The sequence below is a fragment of the Hypanus sabinus genome, chromosome 20 (assembly GCF_030144855.1).
Source record: "Hypanus sabinus isolate sHypSab1 chromosome 20, sHypSab1.hap1, whole genome shotgun sequence".
Taxonomy (NCBI): Eukaryota; Metazoa; Chordata; class Chondrichthyes; order Myliobatiformes; family Dasyatidae; genus Hypanus; species Hypanus sabinus.
The window spans coordinates 9,901,661-9,918,426 of NC_082725.1; the positions used below are offsets into that span (position 1 = coordinate 9,901,661).

At 43.5% G+C, this 16,766-nt stretch overlaps 1 protein-coding gene across 1 annotated transcript in view; it reads left to right on the plus strand.

Annotated features, from left to right (window-relative positions):
- jazf1b (JAZF zinc finger 1b) overlaps nucleotides 1-15,003 on the plus strand; it is a 237,428-nt gene extending 222,425 nt beyond the window's left edge. The window contains exon 5 of the mRNA XM_059945062.1: nucleotides 12,968-15,003. Coding sequence (XP_059801045.1) covers nucleotides 12,968-13,144 — 177 coding nt within the window. The 3' untranslated portion in view covers nucleotides 13,145-15,003. The remainder of the gene's footprint in view (nucleotides 1-12,967) is intronic.
- Nucleotides 15,004-16,766: the final 1,763 nt, after the last annotated feature.

Sequence of the window (16,766 nt, forward strand, 5' to 3'; positions counted from 1 at the left end):
ACTGTTGACTAAGAGAATTAACCTTGGTGAATTCCAGGTCAGGATAACACCTTCTTCAAAAAGGTGTTTTCTCCAGTCACTTTAAATCTCTGTCCTCTGGTTCCTGACTCCTCTGCCCCTTGGGAACCATATCTCTTTCCTCATTTTGTCTAAGATAATGCAACTAGGTTTAAGGTGCTGAAACGATTTATGCTTGTTTGTTAAGTGTGGCTGTTCCTGCAGACATCTTCACTTAAACAATGATTAAGAAGACTACATCAGGGGTTTGGCTTTTATATGTTGCCAGTTAAGTACAACCGAGAAAGGTGGTTTAAAGCAGTAATCTTAATGTTTCTTTTAGGACTGAAGGAAAATGGTTCTTTTGGTAAAAGTATTAACATATTTCTAACTCCCCTGTTGCTTTGAAAGCTCACAGTTCATTAAATAAAATGGGTAGTGGCCCCATATCTAAGAAAGAATGTTCTTGCAATTGGATAGGGTTCAGAGGAGACATTTGAGGAACATTTGATAGCTCTGGGGCTATACTCTCTGGAGTTTATAAGAATGAGGGGGAATCTCATTGAAACCTATCGAATATTGAAATTATTTTGGTTTATGTACTAAATTACTTGTGTTTCATTGTCCAGGTGAATGCCTCATGAATTTCCAATCATAAAAATGTTGGATGTTTGGCCAATAAAATGAGAGTTGGGTATATTTAAAGTGGAGGTAGATCAGTTCTTGGCTAGTAAGGGTGTCAGGTTATGGGGAGAAGGTGGAAGAATGGGGTTGAAAGGAATCAGCCATGATGGCAGAGTGGGCCTAATGGCCTAATTCTGTTCCTATGTCTTATGCTCTTATACTATATATCCTTCTAGCGTTGCAAGAGAGGTTGAATAAGCAAATAATTTTGTAATAAATGACTGACAGAAGCCTGCATGTTACAACAGAGGTGTGAGTACTAAAGAGGTTATATTCAAGAAACACATTGGAGATGGAAGGTCTCGACCTGATATGTTGACTGTCCACTTCCTTCTATAAATGCTGCCTGACTCACTTCGTCTAGTTCATTTGGAGGCTTTTATATTCAACTCCTCTACAGACACTGTTCCAGTTAGGGATATTGCAAAGACCAGAGAAAGAGTGCAGAGATATTACCCTAGGGACGGTGGTCTTAATTTGCATGGATAAATTGTAGGAGCTGGATTGGGCTCTGCAGAGCATAGATGTTTGAGAGGTAATTTAGACCATTAGACTTAGGAGCAGAATTAGGCCATTTAGCCCATCGAATCTGCTCTACCATTGGATCATAGCTGATTTATTTTCCCTCTCGATCCCATTCTCCTGCCTTCTCCACATAACCTTTGACACCCTTAAAATTCAAGAACCTATCAATCTCTGCTTTAAATATATCAAATGACTTGTCTCCAGAGTTCTCTGTGGCAATTCGATGGAGTTTAAGCATTATTAAGAGTTTAGAGTAGGGGATCCCAACCTTTCTTATGCCATGGACCCCTTCCATTAACTGACGAGTCTGTGCACCTTAGATTGGGAACCCTGATCTAGAGTCTAGACCTGCTTTTCTCAGCCTTTTTGCCCTGGAGGAGCCCTTGAAATAATTGTCAAGTCTCAGAGAACCCTTGCATAAAAATTATTAAATCTACAGTTGATGGTATGTTAGCAAGATCAGTAAGTTGCAGATATAATCATTTAAAAATAATTGTCAATGCTCTTTTGAGTAGAGAATTAACTTTTAGCCAACTTTTCTTGAAAAAATAGGTAGTTACGCTTAAAGTAACTTTCTTGAAATTAACTTCTTATCTTCCCTTTCATAAATTTCAAAAATTCATAAGACAAACAATAAATTCCTCCGGTTAAATAATTGGCTTAAGCCAAAATGGAATTTAATTTTTCTCAAGGTAGGCTCAATAGATTTAATTTAAATAGTTGTAAATTGATTTTAATTAATGCTATTTACAACATAAAAATTTATTGATAATGTTGAATAGTAAAAGTACTAAAAGCCATAAGCCAAAGCAATATGAATGGAAATATAGCCTAAGACACAATTTTATACAAGACTTTGGAAAAAACATTTTCTTACTAAGTGACATCAAGCTCAGGTGGAGGCCTAGCATGTGAAACCTGTGCTTATTTTTTGCTGCACAAATACTCAATTCTCATGGATTTCACTTTAATCTTCAACTGAAATAAGATGATCTCTAACCTTGCTCTTGATGCTTGTTGAACAAGAAAAAGCTTGCTCACACATGTAAGAAGTTGAAAACTGCCGCAATATGTCCATTGCTTTCCTAAGAATGGCAGGATCCTCTTCCTTCCAGAACTTATCCAGGGGCAGGTCACTTCATCTCACCTTGAGTGCATGATCAGACTGCATCTCACAAAGTACTTCCTCTGCTCTCAAAGTCAAGTTCTCAGGCTGAGCAGAAGATTCAGAGAAAGAGTCCCTCACCCAGTCGTTCACTTGTGTTGAAAGCGAGGGAAAACACTTCAATTTTGTTCTGCGATTCGTTCACGTGATCTTCAATAGGACTTGAGACTTCCTGATCCTTCCTCACTCTCAAGCACAAGCAGCAGTGGAAACAGTTCAAGTTTTCTTTTGCAACATGATTTTTACAAAGATTCAGTTTCCTTTAAATCCAACCATTTTGTCACTTGAAGTCAAAACGTGTTCAACTGGTTCATGTGATGAAAAATAACTGCTAAGTAGGGTAGTTTTAGCAACCATTCTTCACCTTCAAAACACTCAGCAAAATCTGGTCTACTGTTTTCTTGAAAATACTCTTTAAGCTCAAACATCCTGTTGAGAACTCTTCCCCTGCTAAACCACCAGATTTTTGTACATAGCAGGAGATTAGTGTGCTCCTTGTTCCCGCTTTCACACAGTTTTTTTTTAAGTATTCTCGAGTCTTTGTTTAATAAAGTTAATCGTTTTTATAGCATCATCCAGAACATTTTTCATTTCATCTCCAAGAGTTTTTGACATCAGCACCCCTCTGTGAAGAAAGCAGTGTGTTGTGACAAAGTCAGGATTTTCTTTTTTTAACAAGAGAAACTAAACCTCTCATGGAGTCAATCACTGATAGGAATATTTAATCATATCTTTTGAGAGTACTGCTGCTACACAAGTCGTACCTAGACGCCCCGGAAGTGATGGCCCCTGACACCATCAGTACAGGCAGTACAGTACCTCCAAGACAGGCCTCATGTTTCCAGATTTGAGGACAAAACGTTAAACCTATCTCGGTCTTTGCTTGTTTCAGGCAGCTCTTTGCAACAGAAAGTGCTTTCTTGAATTTCACCATCATTTACGAACCTTACAAATGCTTCATGACATTCATTGTTGAGATCTGTTGAATTATCAACCTGGATAAAGAAGCTTTTGTTTTCAGTTCATCACTCAAAACCTCTTCAGCATCATGTGACATGTCATCAACTTACCGTACTATTAGTGAGTGGCCACCTTCTCGCCGGAACAAAAACCTTCAAGAGCCCATTCTCAAGCTACTATATGCGGACAACTGTGTTCTTCGCACGCACATAGGCTGCAATTACAGTCTGCCAAGGCTGCAAGGGCTGTTGGGTTAACGGTCAGTCTGAAGAAAACAATGATCCTCCCTCAGAAGCCCCCACATGGCATTTACAACACACCTCAGATCACCATTGATGACCACTCTCTCATCATGGTTGAGCAGTTCACCTACCTGGGCTACCTTCCTCTCCACAACAGCGCTTTGGTATTAAGGGACTTTTTCAGTCGACTCGCCAGAGCTAACAGTGCCTTCGGGCACCTCCAGAAACGTGTAGAGAACCACCAGCTGCTCCTGTCCACAAAAATCTAGGTGTATGGGGCTACCATCGTCACAACACTACTATACGGCTCCAAAGCATGGTCCTATAGTGCAAGCAAATCCGGTTCCTCGAGCGCTTCCATCAGCCTCCAATCCATCATGGGAATCAGCTGGCAGGATCATGTCTCCAACACCAAGGTCCTGGAGAAGGCTGAACTCCCAAGCATTGAAGCCACTTCACTGCTCAGGCAGCTCTGCTGGCCAGGTCCTGTGTCTCGCATGGACAGCTCCAGGTTACCGAAAGCAGCACTCTACGGAGAACTCTCTCAGGGCAAGTGAGATTGTGGTGCCCCGCGCAAGAGGTACAAACACCAATTTGAGTAGCAGCTTAAGTTTGTGACACAGACTGCTAGAGACGCTGATCCATGAAGCAGCCGAGGATTTTGCGGAATCCAGAAGAGCAGCTGCTGAGAAGAAGAGGGAGATGCAGGAAGGATCTTTCTGCCCGAGCGCCCGAATCCCAGTTGTTATTTTTTATACGGCGCATCTATAAGTTGTTTACCACAGACTGGGCACAATGGAATAGGACAACCTGGATCCCCAGTCCATGGAAAACACATTGATAAATAGCTTTTGTTGTAAAGACAGACTTTTTTTGTGTCATTGTTGCACCTAGTAGGCAGTGTAATGTCTCAGAACTGTAATTCAAAAATCGCCACGTTGGACCATCAGACATGTTATGCAAAACACAGGAGTTAATAAAATATAAAATGAGTGAGTCTATTCAATGCTTGGAAAACGCACTTCATGCTCCTGATCAGGCTACCGTCCTCCCCTCTATGCAATACAGCGCTCACCACCAACCTGCCGTCCTCCCCTCTGTGCAATACAGCGGTCACCACCAACCTGCCGTCCTCCCCTCTGTGCAATACAATGCTCACCACCAACCTGCCGTCCTCCCCTCTGTGCAATACAGCGCTCACCACCAACCTGCCGTCCTCCCCTCTGTGCAATACAGTGCTCACCACCAACCTGCCGTCCTCCCCTCTGTGCAATACAGCGCTCACCACCAGCCTGCCATCCTCCCCTCCGTGCAATACAGCGCTCACCACCAACCTGCCGTCCTCCCCTCTGTGTAATACAGTGCTCACCACCAGCCTGCCATCCTCCCCTCCGTGCAATACAGTGCTCACCACCAGCCTGCCGTCCTCCCCTCCGTGCAATACAGCGCTCACCACCAACCTGCCGTCCTCCCCTCTGTGCAATACAGCGCTCACCACCAACCTGCCGTCCTCCCCTCTGTGCAATACAACGCTCACCACCAGCCTGCCGTCCTCCCCTCTGTGCAATACAGTGCTCACCACCAACCTGCCGTCCTCCCCTCTATGCAATACAGTGCTCACCACCAACCTGCCGTCCTCCCCTCTGTGCAATACAGTGCTCACCACCAGCCTGCCGTCCTCCCCTCCGTGCAATACAGCGCTCACCACCAACCTGCCGTCCTCCCCTCTGTGCAATACAGCGCTCACCACCAACCTGCCGTCCTCCCCTCTGTGCAATACAACGCTCACCACCAGCCTGCCGTCCTCCCCTCTGTGCAATACAGTGCTCACCACCAACCTGCCGTCCTCCCCTCTATGCAATACAGTGCTCACCACCAGCCTGCCGTCCTCCCCTCCGTGCAATACAGCGCTCACCACCAACCTGCCGTCCTCCCCTCTGTGCAATACAGCGCTCACCACCAACCTGCCGTCCTCCCCTCTGTGCAATACAGCGCTCACCACCAGCCTGCCGTCCTCCCCTCTGTGCAATACAGTGCTCACCACCAGCCTGCCGTCCTCCCCTCTGTGCAATACAGTGCTCACCACCAGCCTGCCGTCCTCCCCTCTATGCAATACAGTGCTCACCACGAACCTGCCGTCCTCCCCTCTGTGCAATACAGTGCTCACCACCAGCCTGCCGTCCTCCCCTCTGTGCAATACAGCGCTCACCACCAGCCTGCCGTCCTCCCCTCTATGCAATACAGTGCTCACCACCAACCTGCCGTCCTCCCCTCTGTGCAATACAACGCTCACCACCAACCTGCCGTCCTCCCCTCTGTGCAATACAGTGCTCACCACCAGCCTGCCGTCCTCCCCTCTGTGCAATACAGCGCTCACCACCAACCTGCCGTCCTCCCCTCTGTGCAATACAACGCTCACCACCAACCTGCCGTCCTCCCCTCTGTGCAATACAGTGCTCACCACCAGCCTGCCGTCCTCCCCTCCGTGCAATACAGTGCTCACCACCAGCCTGCCGTCCTCCCCTCTGTGCAATACAGTGCTCACCACCAACCTGCCGTCCTCCCCTCTGTGCAATACAGTGCTCACCACCAGCCTGCCGTCCTCCCCTCTGTGCAATACAGTGCTCACCACCAGCCTGCCGTCCTCCCCTCTGTGCAATACAGTGCTCACCACCAACCTGCCGTCCTCCCCTCTGTGCAATACAGCGCTCACCACCAGCCTGCCGTCCTCCCCTCTGTGCAATGCAGCGCTCACCACCAGCCTGCCGTCCTCCCCTCTGTGCAATACAGCGCTCACCACCAACCTGCCGTCCTCCCCTCTGTGCAATACAGCGCTCACCACCAACCTGCCGTCCTCCCCTCTGTGCAATACAACGCTCACCACCAACCTGCCGTCCTCCCCTCTATGCAATACAGTGCTCACCACCAGCCTGCCGTCCTCCCCTCTGTGCAATACAGTGCTCACCACCAACCTGCCGTCCTCCCCTCCGTGCAATACAGTGCTCACCACCAACCTGCCGTCCTCCCCTCCGTGCAATACAGTGCTCACCAGTTATCAATGGCCTCCCTCATCTTGGCCAAAAACTGAGAATGGACTCAACAAAATAGACATCCTGCTGTGCATTGACATTCTGGGCTGAGAGACCTCTAACGAGATTGCTAATGGGTCTGCTTGGTCACTGCCCTCCACTGAAGGGGCTAGCATCGCACTTTGTATGAAGTTCAAAAAACAATGTCTTTTTTTAAATCACAATCTTTCGTGGAACGCCAGTGGAGAAACCCTGGTCTAGGCTCTAGACAGAGTAAAATACGGATTGAATGTATGATGAAAGAAGGCTCCATCATTTCAGAAGAGTTTCGGACAGATACCTGAAGAAGAAAAAGACAGTAAGAACCCACTCTTGCAGACTATACGCATACCACGTGGAGCTAAAAAAACACATTGTGTTGTAACAACAGACGATAGATGGAAGAACTCAGCAGGTCGAGCAGCATCTCTGGGAGGAAAGAAACAGTCCACATTTTGGGCTAAAATCCAGTATCAGGATTCAGAGTGAGAGATAGCCAGCACAGAGACGAGAAGGAAAGAGACAAGAAAGAATTGTGAAGTGATTGGTGTACTGAGAGCATTGTAACATGACAGGCAAGTAGTGTTAGGTAGAGACAATAAGGGAGGGTGGAGTTGTAAACCTGAGATAGGTGATTGATAGATGGAGGCGGACAAAGAGAGAGGGGGAGAAAGAAAAACTCAACGTATGGAGCAAGGTGGGCGGAGAGAAGTGAGAAGATGGGAAACAGCAGAAACATTAATGACCATCTCAGCTCTCCGTTCCCAGTCTTGATGCATCTTCTTGATCTAAAACATCAGCAGTGTCTATCCTCCCACCGATGATGGTCAGCCCACTGAGTTCCTGCAGTAGATAGTGGATTGCTCCAGATTCCAGCAGCTGCAGTCTCCTGTATTGAGAATCAAAATTAAATGTTTAATTTAATTAAATGGGGGATACATTGGAAAAATTAAAAGGCGGTTCAAAATCAGCTTCTATTTCCTTGTTAAAAGACTATGAAGGAGTTCCCTTTAGACTTGTTACGAACCCCATAACTGGGTATCTTACCAGCAAAGATAGGAGTATCCGTTGAAGTCCGATGGTACTATTTTTAACAGTATTTATTAGTAAAAATACACAAAAATAATATCAATGCAAATATACAGATAATATACGTCATCAATACTAAACCTAAAAGTGCGGGTATAATAATAATCAATAAGAAATAAGCTCTATCGTTGTCTAGGGGATAATGAATTGTCCGATGGAAATATAAAGTTCAGTTCAGTTCATACCGGCTGCAGTAGTTGTTGTTCACTGTGTTGCAATTGTTGGAGAGAGAGAGAGTAACTTGCCGACTTCCCTTTTACGATCTTGATCCGTTTCCGTCCTTTAGCTAGACTGTTCCATGGAGGACTCGTCACCCAGGCAAGGGTGGACACAAACACAAGCCCCCACCGGTCTCGCAGCGTCTCTCCTGGTGCGTCTGAGGGGTGTTCCCCAGACCCTACTTTTATCCCCACTCACGGGGTCTCAGGTGTCAATCAGGTTGGGATGATGCAATCCCTCAACCAGACCACTCTGGTTGTCCCCTGAGGGGTTTCAATGAATAGAACAGTACTCAATACACGATTCCTTCTCCCAAGAGACAATAGCAGTAATTTCTCTCTTTGTCAATAGGAGACATTCCAACCTGTGCTGTACCTCTCTCTCATAAATTTGTATGAGCTGTTTATCTCTCTCATTTCCTTTGATAACAGCATCGGAATAGTAGTGATTTGTGATTCTCCAAAAGGGGGGGCATTGGCAATTCTGTACCCTTCTGCCCATCAGAGTTGCTCCTCATTCGTAACAGACTCATGACCACTTGACCTACTTCATTATGATCTTGCACCTTATTATTTACCTGCACTGCTATTTCTCTGTCGCTGTTACACTTTATCTTGCGTTTTATTGTTTTACCTTATTCTACCTCAATGCACTGTGTAATGATTTGATCTGAATAAACAGAATGCATTACAAGCTTTTCACTGTATCTCAGTACATGTGACAATAATAAACGGAGACCAATGCTTAGAGTGGTCGAAGAGTTTGCAAATTTTTCCTTTAATTTGGAGCAACACTGGAATTTATATTTTTTTAAGACCGTAGACATGGGAGCAGAATTAGGCCATTCAGCCAATCGAGTCTGCTGTGCTCTGCAGGATACTGTATTGCCTCCCAGGTACTATGGTCCAAGATGTCTCTGAGCGGTTGCAGAATATTCTTGAAGGGAAGGGTGAGCAGCCAAAGGTCGTTGTATATGTTAGTACCAATGACATAGGCAGGAGAGGGGTAGAGGTCCTGCACAGTAAGTTTAGGGAGTTAGGAAGGAGGCTGAAGAACAGGACCTCCAGGGTGCTAATCTCTGGATTACTCCTGGTGTGACGAGCGAGGGAAGGTTAGAACAAGAAGCTAGCACTAGACGAATGAGTGGCTGAGAAGATGGTGCAGGGGGCGGGGTTTTAAGTTATTGGATCATTGGAACTTTTTCTGGGAAAGGGGTGATCTGCACAAGTGGGACGGGTTGCACCTAAACTGGCGAGGAACCTATATCCTGGGAGGGAGGTTTGCTAATGCTGCTGGGGAGGGTTTAAACTAGATTTGCAAGGGAGTGAGAACCGAAGTGAAGAGGCAGAGGATGGGGCTTTGGCAGCTTGTAGGGAGTCAGTGAGGAAGGATAGGCAAATGATAGAGCAAAGATGCACTGAGCCAGATGATGTGACATGTATCTATTTTAATGCAAGGTGTATTATAAACAAAGCGGACAAACTTAGCACATGGATCAATATGTGGATCTATGACATTGTGGCCATTACAGAGACTTGGATGTCTCAGGTGCAGAATCGGCTGCTGAGTGTGCAAAAAGGACAGGGAGGGAGGCAAAAGAGGTGGGGCTTTGGCTTTGTTAATCAGGGATAATATCGTGGCTGCAGAAAAGGAGGAAGTCATGGAGGGATTGTTTACTGAGTCATTGCTGGTGGAAGTCAGAAACAGGAAGGGGGCAATAACTCTACTGGGTATTTTTATAGACCTCCTCCCCCAATAGTAACGGAAATATCAAGAAGCAGATAGGACGATAGATTCTGGAATCGTGCAATAATAATAGGGCTGTTTTAACTTCCCTAATATTGACTGGCATCTCCTTAGAGGAAAGGATTCAGATGGGGTGGAGTTTGTTAGGTGTGTTCAGGAAGGATTCCTGATGCAATATGTAGATCAACTAACTAGAGGAGAGTTGTACTTGATCTGGTATTGGGAAATGAACCTGGTCAGGTGTCAGATCTCTCGGTGGGAGAGCATTTTGGAGTTGGTGATCACAACTCTGTCTCCTTTGGAGAGGGATGGGAGCAGGCAATTTGGGAAAACATTTATTTGGGGTAGGGGGAAATATGGAACTTGGGATCAGATGTTCTCGGGAAGTACAAGGCTAAAATGTGGCAAATGTTCAGAGAATATTTGCATGGCACTCAGCATTGAGGCAGGGAAAAGATGGTAAGGTAAAAGAACCATGGTGTACAAAGCATGTAGAAAATCTAGTTAAGAAGAAAAGCTTACGAAAGATTCAAGAAACTTGGTACTGTTAGAGCTCTATAAAATTACAAGGTTGCCAGGAAGGAGCTTAGGAATGAAATTAGAAGAGCTAGAAGCATCCATGAGAATGCCAGAATTATGGAAAATTATGAGCAGAATTATGGAAAACCCCAGGGCATTCTACAGGTATGTGAATAGCAAAAGGACGAACTGTGTGAGAATAGGACCAATCAGGTGCAATAGTGGAAATGTGTGCATGGAGTTAGAGAAGGTAGCGGAGATACATAATGAATACTTTGCTTTAGTGTTCAACAGGGAAAAGAACCTTGGCAATTATGAGGATGACTTACCGAGAATTGAAACGCTTGAGCATAAAAACATTAAGAAAGAGGATGTGCTGGAGCTTTTGAAAAGCATTTTTAGATAAGTTGCCGGGTCCAGACGAGATATACCCCAGGCTACTGTGGGAAGCGAGGGGGTAAGATTGCTGAGCTTCTGGCGATGATCTTTGCATCATCAAAAGGGATGGAAGAAATACCAGAGGATTGGAGAGTTGTAAGTGTTGTTCCCTTGTTCAAGAAAGGGAAAAGCGATAACCCAGGAAATTATAAACATGTGAGTCTTATTTCAGTAGTGGGCAAGTTGTTGGAGAAGATCCTGAAAGGCAGGATTTTGAGCATCTGGAGAGACATTATCGGATTTTGTGATAGTCAGTATGGTTTTGTCAAAGACAGGTCATGCCTTACGGACCTGATTGAATTATTTCAGGATGTAACAAAACACATTGATAAAAGAAGAACAGCGGATGTACTGTATATGGATTTCAGTAAGGCATTTGATAAGGTTCCCCATGCTAGGCTCATTCAGAAACTAAGGAGGCATGGGATCCAAGGATACCTTGTTCTGTGTGTCCAGAATTGGCTTGCCCACAGAAGGCAAAGAGTGGTTATATTCTGCATGGAGGACAGTGGCCAGTGGGGTTCCACAGGGATCTGTTCTGGGACCCCTCCTCTTTGTGATTTTTATAAATGACCTGGATGAAGAAGTAGAAGGGTGGGTTAGTAAGTTTGCTGATGACACAGAAGTTGGGGGTGTTGTGAAGAGTCTGGAGGGTACGTTACAGTGGGACTTCAATAGGATGCAGAACTGGGTTGAGAAGATGAATTTTAACCCAGATTGAATTGAATTTATTTAAATCTCACGTCCCTCCCACAACATGAGGGAGTAAAAATCTTTGCATTATGACTCCGTTGCAGTTTACAGACATGTGACTATGTAAGTCTAATGACTTGTAGAAAGAAGCTGTCCTGTAGACTTTTGGTCCTGGCTTTAATAAGTCTAAAGTGGTTCATTTTGGTGATCAAATTTGAAGACGGAATATAATATTAACATAAGATTCTTGTAGTGTGGAGGATCAGAGTGATCTTGGGGTCTGTATCCATATGATACTCAATGCTGCTGCAGAGGTTGACAATGTTGTTAAGGCATATGGTGTGTTGGCTTTCATCATCCATGGGATTGAGTTCAAGAGCTTTGAGATAATGTTACAGCTATGTAAGATATTGGTCAGACCTCACTTCAAGTACTGTGTTCAATTCTGGTCACCTCACTACAGGAAGGGTGTGGATACTATAGAGAGTGCGCAGAGGAGACTTAGAAGGATGTTGCCTAGATTGGAGAGCAGCCTTATGAGAATAGGTTGAATGAACTTGGCCTTTTCTCCTTGGAGGAAAGGAGGATGAGAACTGACCTGATAGAGGTGTATCAGATGATGAGAGGCATTTATCATGTGGATAGCCAGAGACTTTTTCCCAGGGCTGAAATGCCTAACATAAGGGGGCATAGTTTTAAGGTGTTTTGAAGTAGATGCAGGAGATGTCAGAGACAAGTTTTTCACACAGTGAGTGGTGGGTCATGGAATGCACTGCCAGTGACGGTGGAGGAGGCGGATACAGTAGTGTCTTTTAAGAGCCTCTTAGGTACATGGAGCTCAGAAAAATAGTGGATTATGTGGTAAGGAAATTCTAGGCAGTTTCCAGAGTAGATTACATGGTCGGAACAACATTTTGGGCCAAAGGGCCTGTAATGTGCTGATTTCTATGTTCTATTCCTGCATGGATGATTTCAAAGTAAATTTATTATCAAAGTACACGTATATCATCAGAAACAATGCTGAGATTCATTTTCTTGTGGGTATATTCAATAAATCGATATTAGAATAATATCCATAGTAGAATCAATGAAAGACTGCACCAAGTGGGCATTCAAACAGTGTGCAAAAAACAAACTGTACAAATACAAAAACAAAAAATAAATAAATAAGCAATAAATACTGAGAATATGAGATGAAGAGTCCTTGAAAATATTATCCTTCTGTACCCCATTGTCCTGCCTTCTTGCCATAACTTTGACACCCTTTCTAATCAAGAACCTGCTATCCTCTGCTTTAAATATCCCAAATGACTTTGCCTCCACAGCTCTCTGTGATTGTAAATTCCACAGATTCATCACACTCTGGCTGATGAAATTCCTCCTCATCTCTGTTTTAAAGGGATGATCTCAGACCCCGTGGTCCTAGACTCCCTCATTGTAGGAGTGCTCTCCACATCCACTCTATCTTGGCCTTTCAGTATTCGGTAGGTTTTATTAAGCTCCCCCCTCATTCTTTTAAATGAGAAGAATAGGTGATATGGTTTAGAACTGTGCTCAGGCTCCTTTAATTTTGTGCCTTTTAAATGGAATTGCAACTTAATTCTGCTTTGCTTTCTCAACAGAATGTAAATGGTATAAAATACCATGCCAAGAACGGGCATCGGACTCAGATACGCGTCCGCAAACAGTACAAATGCCGCTGTGGGAAAAGCTACAAGACTGCACAGGGTCTGAGGCACCACACCATTAACTTCCATCCTCCAGTATCCGCTGAGATCATCAGAAAAATGCAACAGTAAACATATGTGTAAAATCTATCCTATATACATGCATACATAAATATGTATACGGTATTTGCTGGGTGGGCTGTAACAACAAATCCAGTGCTTCACCGGCAATTGCAAACCAAGACATCCTCTGTAGGATGGATTCAGCAACCTTTCAAACACTACTAGTTTCAGCTTTTTTAAAGTGTGTGCTTCATTTTATTTGTATCTTTTAGAATGATGTATCTTTGGACTGTAGGCTACATGCTTTTGTACACATGCTCATAGTACCTACAATCCATTGTTTTACATAAGGTGCTGAAACATTTTGTCGAGTTTATATGCTGCCAATGTTCACATTTCATTATGTTTATATGCAGTGAATCCATTGACTTATTTTATAACTGTTGTATCTTCAATGAGTTCTTTTTATAATTTATAATTTTATTGCCTCGATACATAACCCAAAGCTGGCTGACCAAAGTAGACCCTATAAGATGTAAAATGCTTCTGATTATTTTGAAGATGCAATGGGAGGTTTAACATCCAGCACTAGGGTAATATAGGTTATCTATCTGGCTGCCTATTATAAATCTTTCCTATGGATTTTAAAAATAATAGAAAGATACGATGTGCTTTCAGTCTGAAAATCACTAACTTCTACAGATACCTAAAAAAAAAATCACGTATTTCTTTCTATAGGCCTAGTTTTAAAATAACTCCACTGTCTGCAACTTGTTCCAGGCATCATTATAACCTTTTGGTTCACATCAGCAAGCATTTCTAACTGTCAGTGTGGAGTAATTTTGTGCATATTTAGTACAGTAAAGATACATCGGTGTGGGAAATATGTTGACGTTTCCGCTGTATGTAAAACTACAAATTTACAAATTTTTATTAAATTTATTAAATGAGAGAGATATGTGCAGAGGCTTTGCACATTACTTTTTCAACAAAATACATATTTTTTTTTAATTTCCCCCCTTCCCCTTCCCCTTCCAGGAAATATCTGGTAATTTGTTCTTTTAAAATGAATACCTTTCCTGTTAAATACCACTTTGAATACGTTGTTCTGTCATGTGGAACTGAACAGCTTTGTCCCAGTGGATGAAGTTTATAAGCACTTTGTAGTTACTTGTTGCAAGTAGAGTTAAATATTTCTCTGTTGCCAATTCCTGCAACCATTGTGTCTACATGTGCCTGTGGTTGTCAAGAAAAAGCATATTAAGGAGGTGGTCAAAGGATTTTTTTAAGTTAAGCCTCCTACTTATGGTTACTGTATTTTTTTCTTTGAATTCCTCTTGTATTAATAAGCTCATCAATGCCTTTTAACTGAAACTCACTGCATTCCATCTGTAGTAGTTAAGCTTTCAACATGGTATCCCAGTGCCGCACTTGAAGTACATTGGCCTTTCCAGCCTTACAGATGGTGAAGTGTTCGGCTCATAGAGCAAGGATAAATTTGGACCTTTCTAGTCTTGTTGGCTTATTGACAGGATATCATAATAGTGTGTGCCCTTCTTGGTACTGCTCCATATAAAAATGGAAACCGCATTTTGGATGTCAAAATATTCATAAACTTGTCATCAATGCATGTAAATTCGTGATTAATAATTCCAATAATTACTTTTTACAAGTATTTACTTCTACCTTGTGGCAGTATTAAGAAACATATATTGATGGGGTTACTTTGTTGTGTATAGCAAATTGTATCGTCAAGTCTGTAAAGTGCGCTCTAAATTATATTTTTCATATGTTCTATGGGGAGGACATAATGTTACTTTATTGGAAGTAAGGTTGAGGTGTGAGCAACTGAGGGCAACCAGATAAATCACACAAAAAGCTGCTTTCTAACTGTAAGAAGTCACAATTAAATAAAAATTCCTTTGAATTAATAACTACTTGTCATCTTCATAACAGTAATGTTTAATAAGTGTGGTTTCAGATTGTACAATTCAAGAGTTTTTAATGTCATTTCCAGTACACAAGTGTATAGGAGAATGAAATAATTGTTACTCTGGATCAGATACAGCACAAAAAAAAAAGATAAAAACACAATAAATATAAATGCATTAGATAGGTTATATACATAGAGCAATTGTTATGTTCATAAAGTGACACTAAGAAAAGAATGTATTTAAGGTGACTGACGTGAAGTGGTGGTTGGGGATGTGGAGTGGTGGGTTGGTGGGTGGAGATGGTAATTGGGACATTCCATTTGCATTTTTTCCTCCGATTATGGGGTGAAACATATCAGTGCTCCCTTGCTATCCACATATTGGAATGGAATTTTAAATTACCACTCAGAAAACTGTAACCCTGTGCTCCAAGTTGTGTTTCTCCCGCAGGATTTCTGGGGGCAAACTATAAGCTCAGCAGGCACAAATTCCATCACAGCCAGCACCTCAACGCAGAGTGGCATTGGGAATTGATCACCAGATCAGACCATCCTTTCGCTGATATTGTGCCAAGAGGCAACATGAGGGAGGTAGGGGAGGGGTGAGGAGGAGCTGGAGGTAATTGTGGGGATAGGTGTGCACAGGGATCAGTAAGTTGGAGGTGTGGGAGTAAGATGTGGGGGAAGGGCAGAAGGGAAAAGAGGGAAGTAGAAGAGATGAAGTAAGGCCATGTGGGAGAAATATATGGGGATGCCAAAGGTGTAGGTGTGGGGGAGGAAGGGGGAAGGTGTGGGGCTTAGAAGAGGTTTATGAGAGTTTCTGAGAATTGAATGGTTAATGTGTGAGGAGTCTGAATATTGAAAGCCTAGAGTGGACATGGAGAGGATGTTTACAATAGTGGTGGAGTCTAGGACCAGAGGGCACAACCCCAGAATACAAAGGCATCCCTTTAGATCAGAGATGAGCAGGAATTTCTTTAGCCAGAGGGTGGTGAATCTGTGGAATCCATTGCCATGGATGGCTATAGAACATGAGTCATAGAGTGCTACATTAAAGGCCCTTCAGCACACCTAGTCTGGGCCAAATATATTTTGCCCGATCATTGAGTGTATTTAAAGCAGGAGTTGACAGGTTCTTGATTCGTAAGGGTGTCAAAGGTTACAGGAAAATGGGATTAAGAGAGAAAATAAATCAAGCATGATTGAATTGCAGGGCTGACTAGATGGGCTAAATAGCCTAATCTGTTTCTATGTCTTATGGTCTTGTGCAAATATGGATGCAGCAAGAGTAAGAGATGCAATAATGGGGAACAGAGGGTGAAGAGGTGAGGTAAAGGAATGTGGGGAGGGGAGAGAAAGATGGTGTGGGGAGAAATGCAGGGAAAGAGAGATTGGGGAAGGGTGAAGAGGTGAGATAAAGGAATAGGGTGAGTAATGGTGGGGATGAGGTAGGAGAATGAGTAAGTAAAGAGGAGGTGATGATAGGGTGAAGGGGAAGGTTTAAGTAGAGGAGGGAATGGAGGGAAGGAGGGGTGGAAATGTATAGAGTTGAGTAGGAGAGGGGACAGGGTGTGTTGATGAGCAGGAAGGACAGAGGCTGACAAAAAGGGAGACAGTCTGAGCAGAATAGGGGAATGCCAGGAAAGGGGAACAAGGAGAAGGAGAGGGAAAGACTGTTACTGCCCATTCATTGGAGCCTCACTTGTCAGTCGACTGATGGAAGTGTCATTGCACAATCCATCTTGGTTCACCTGCCCT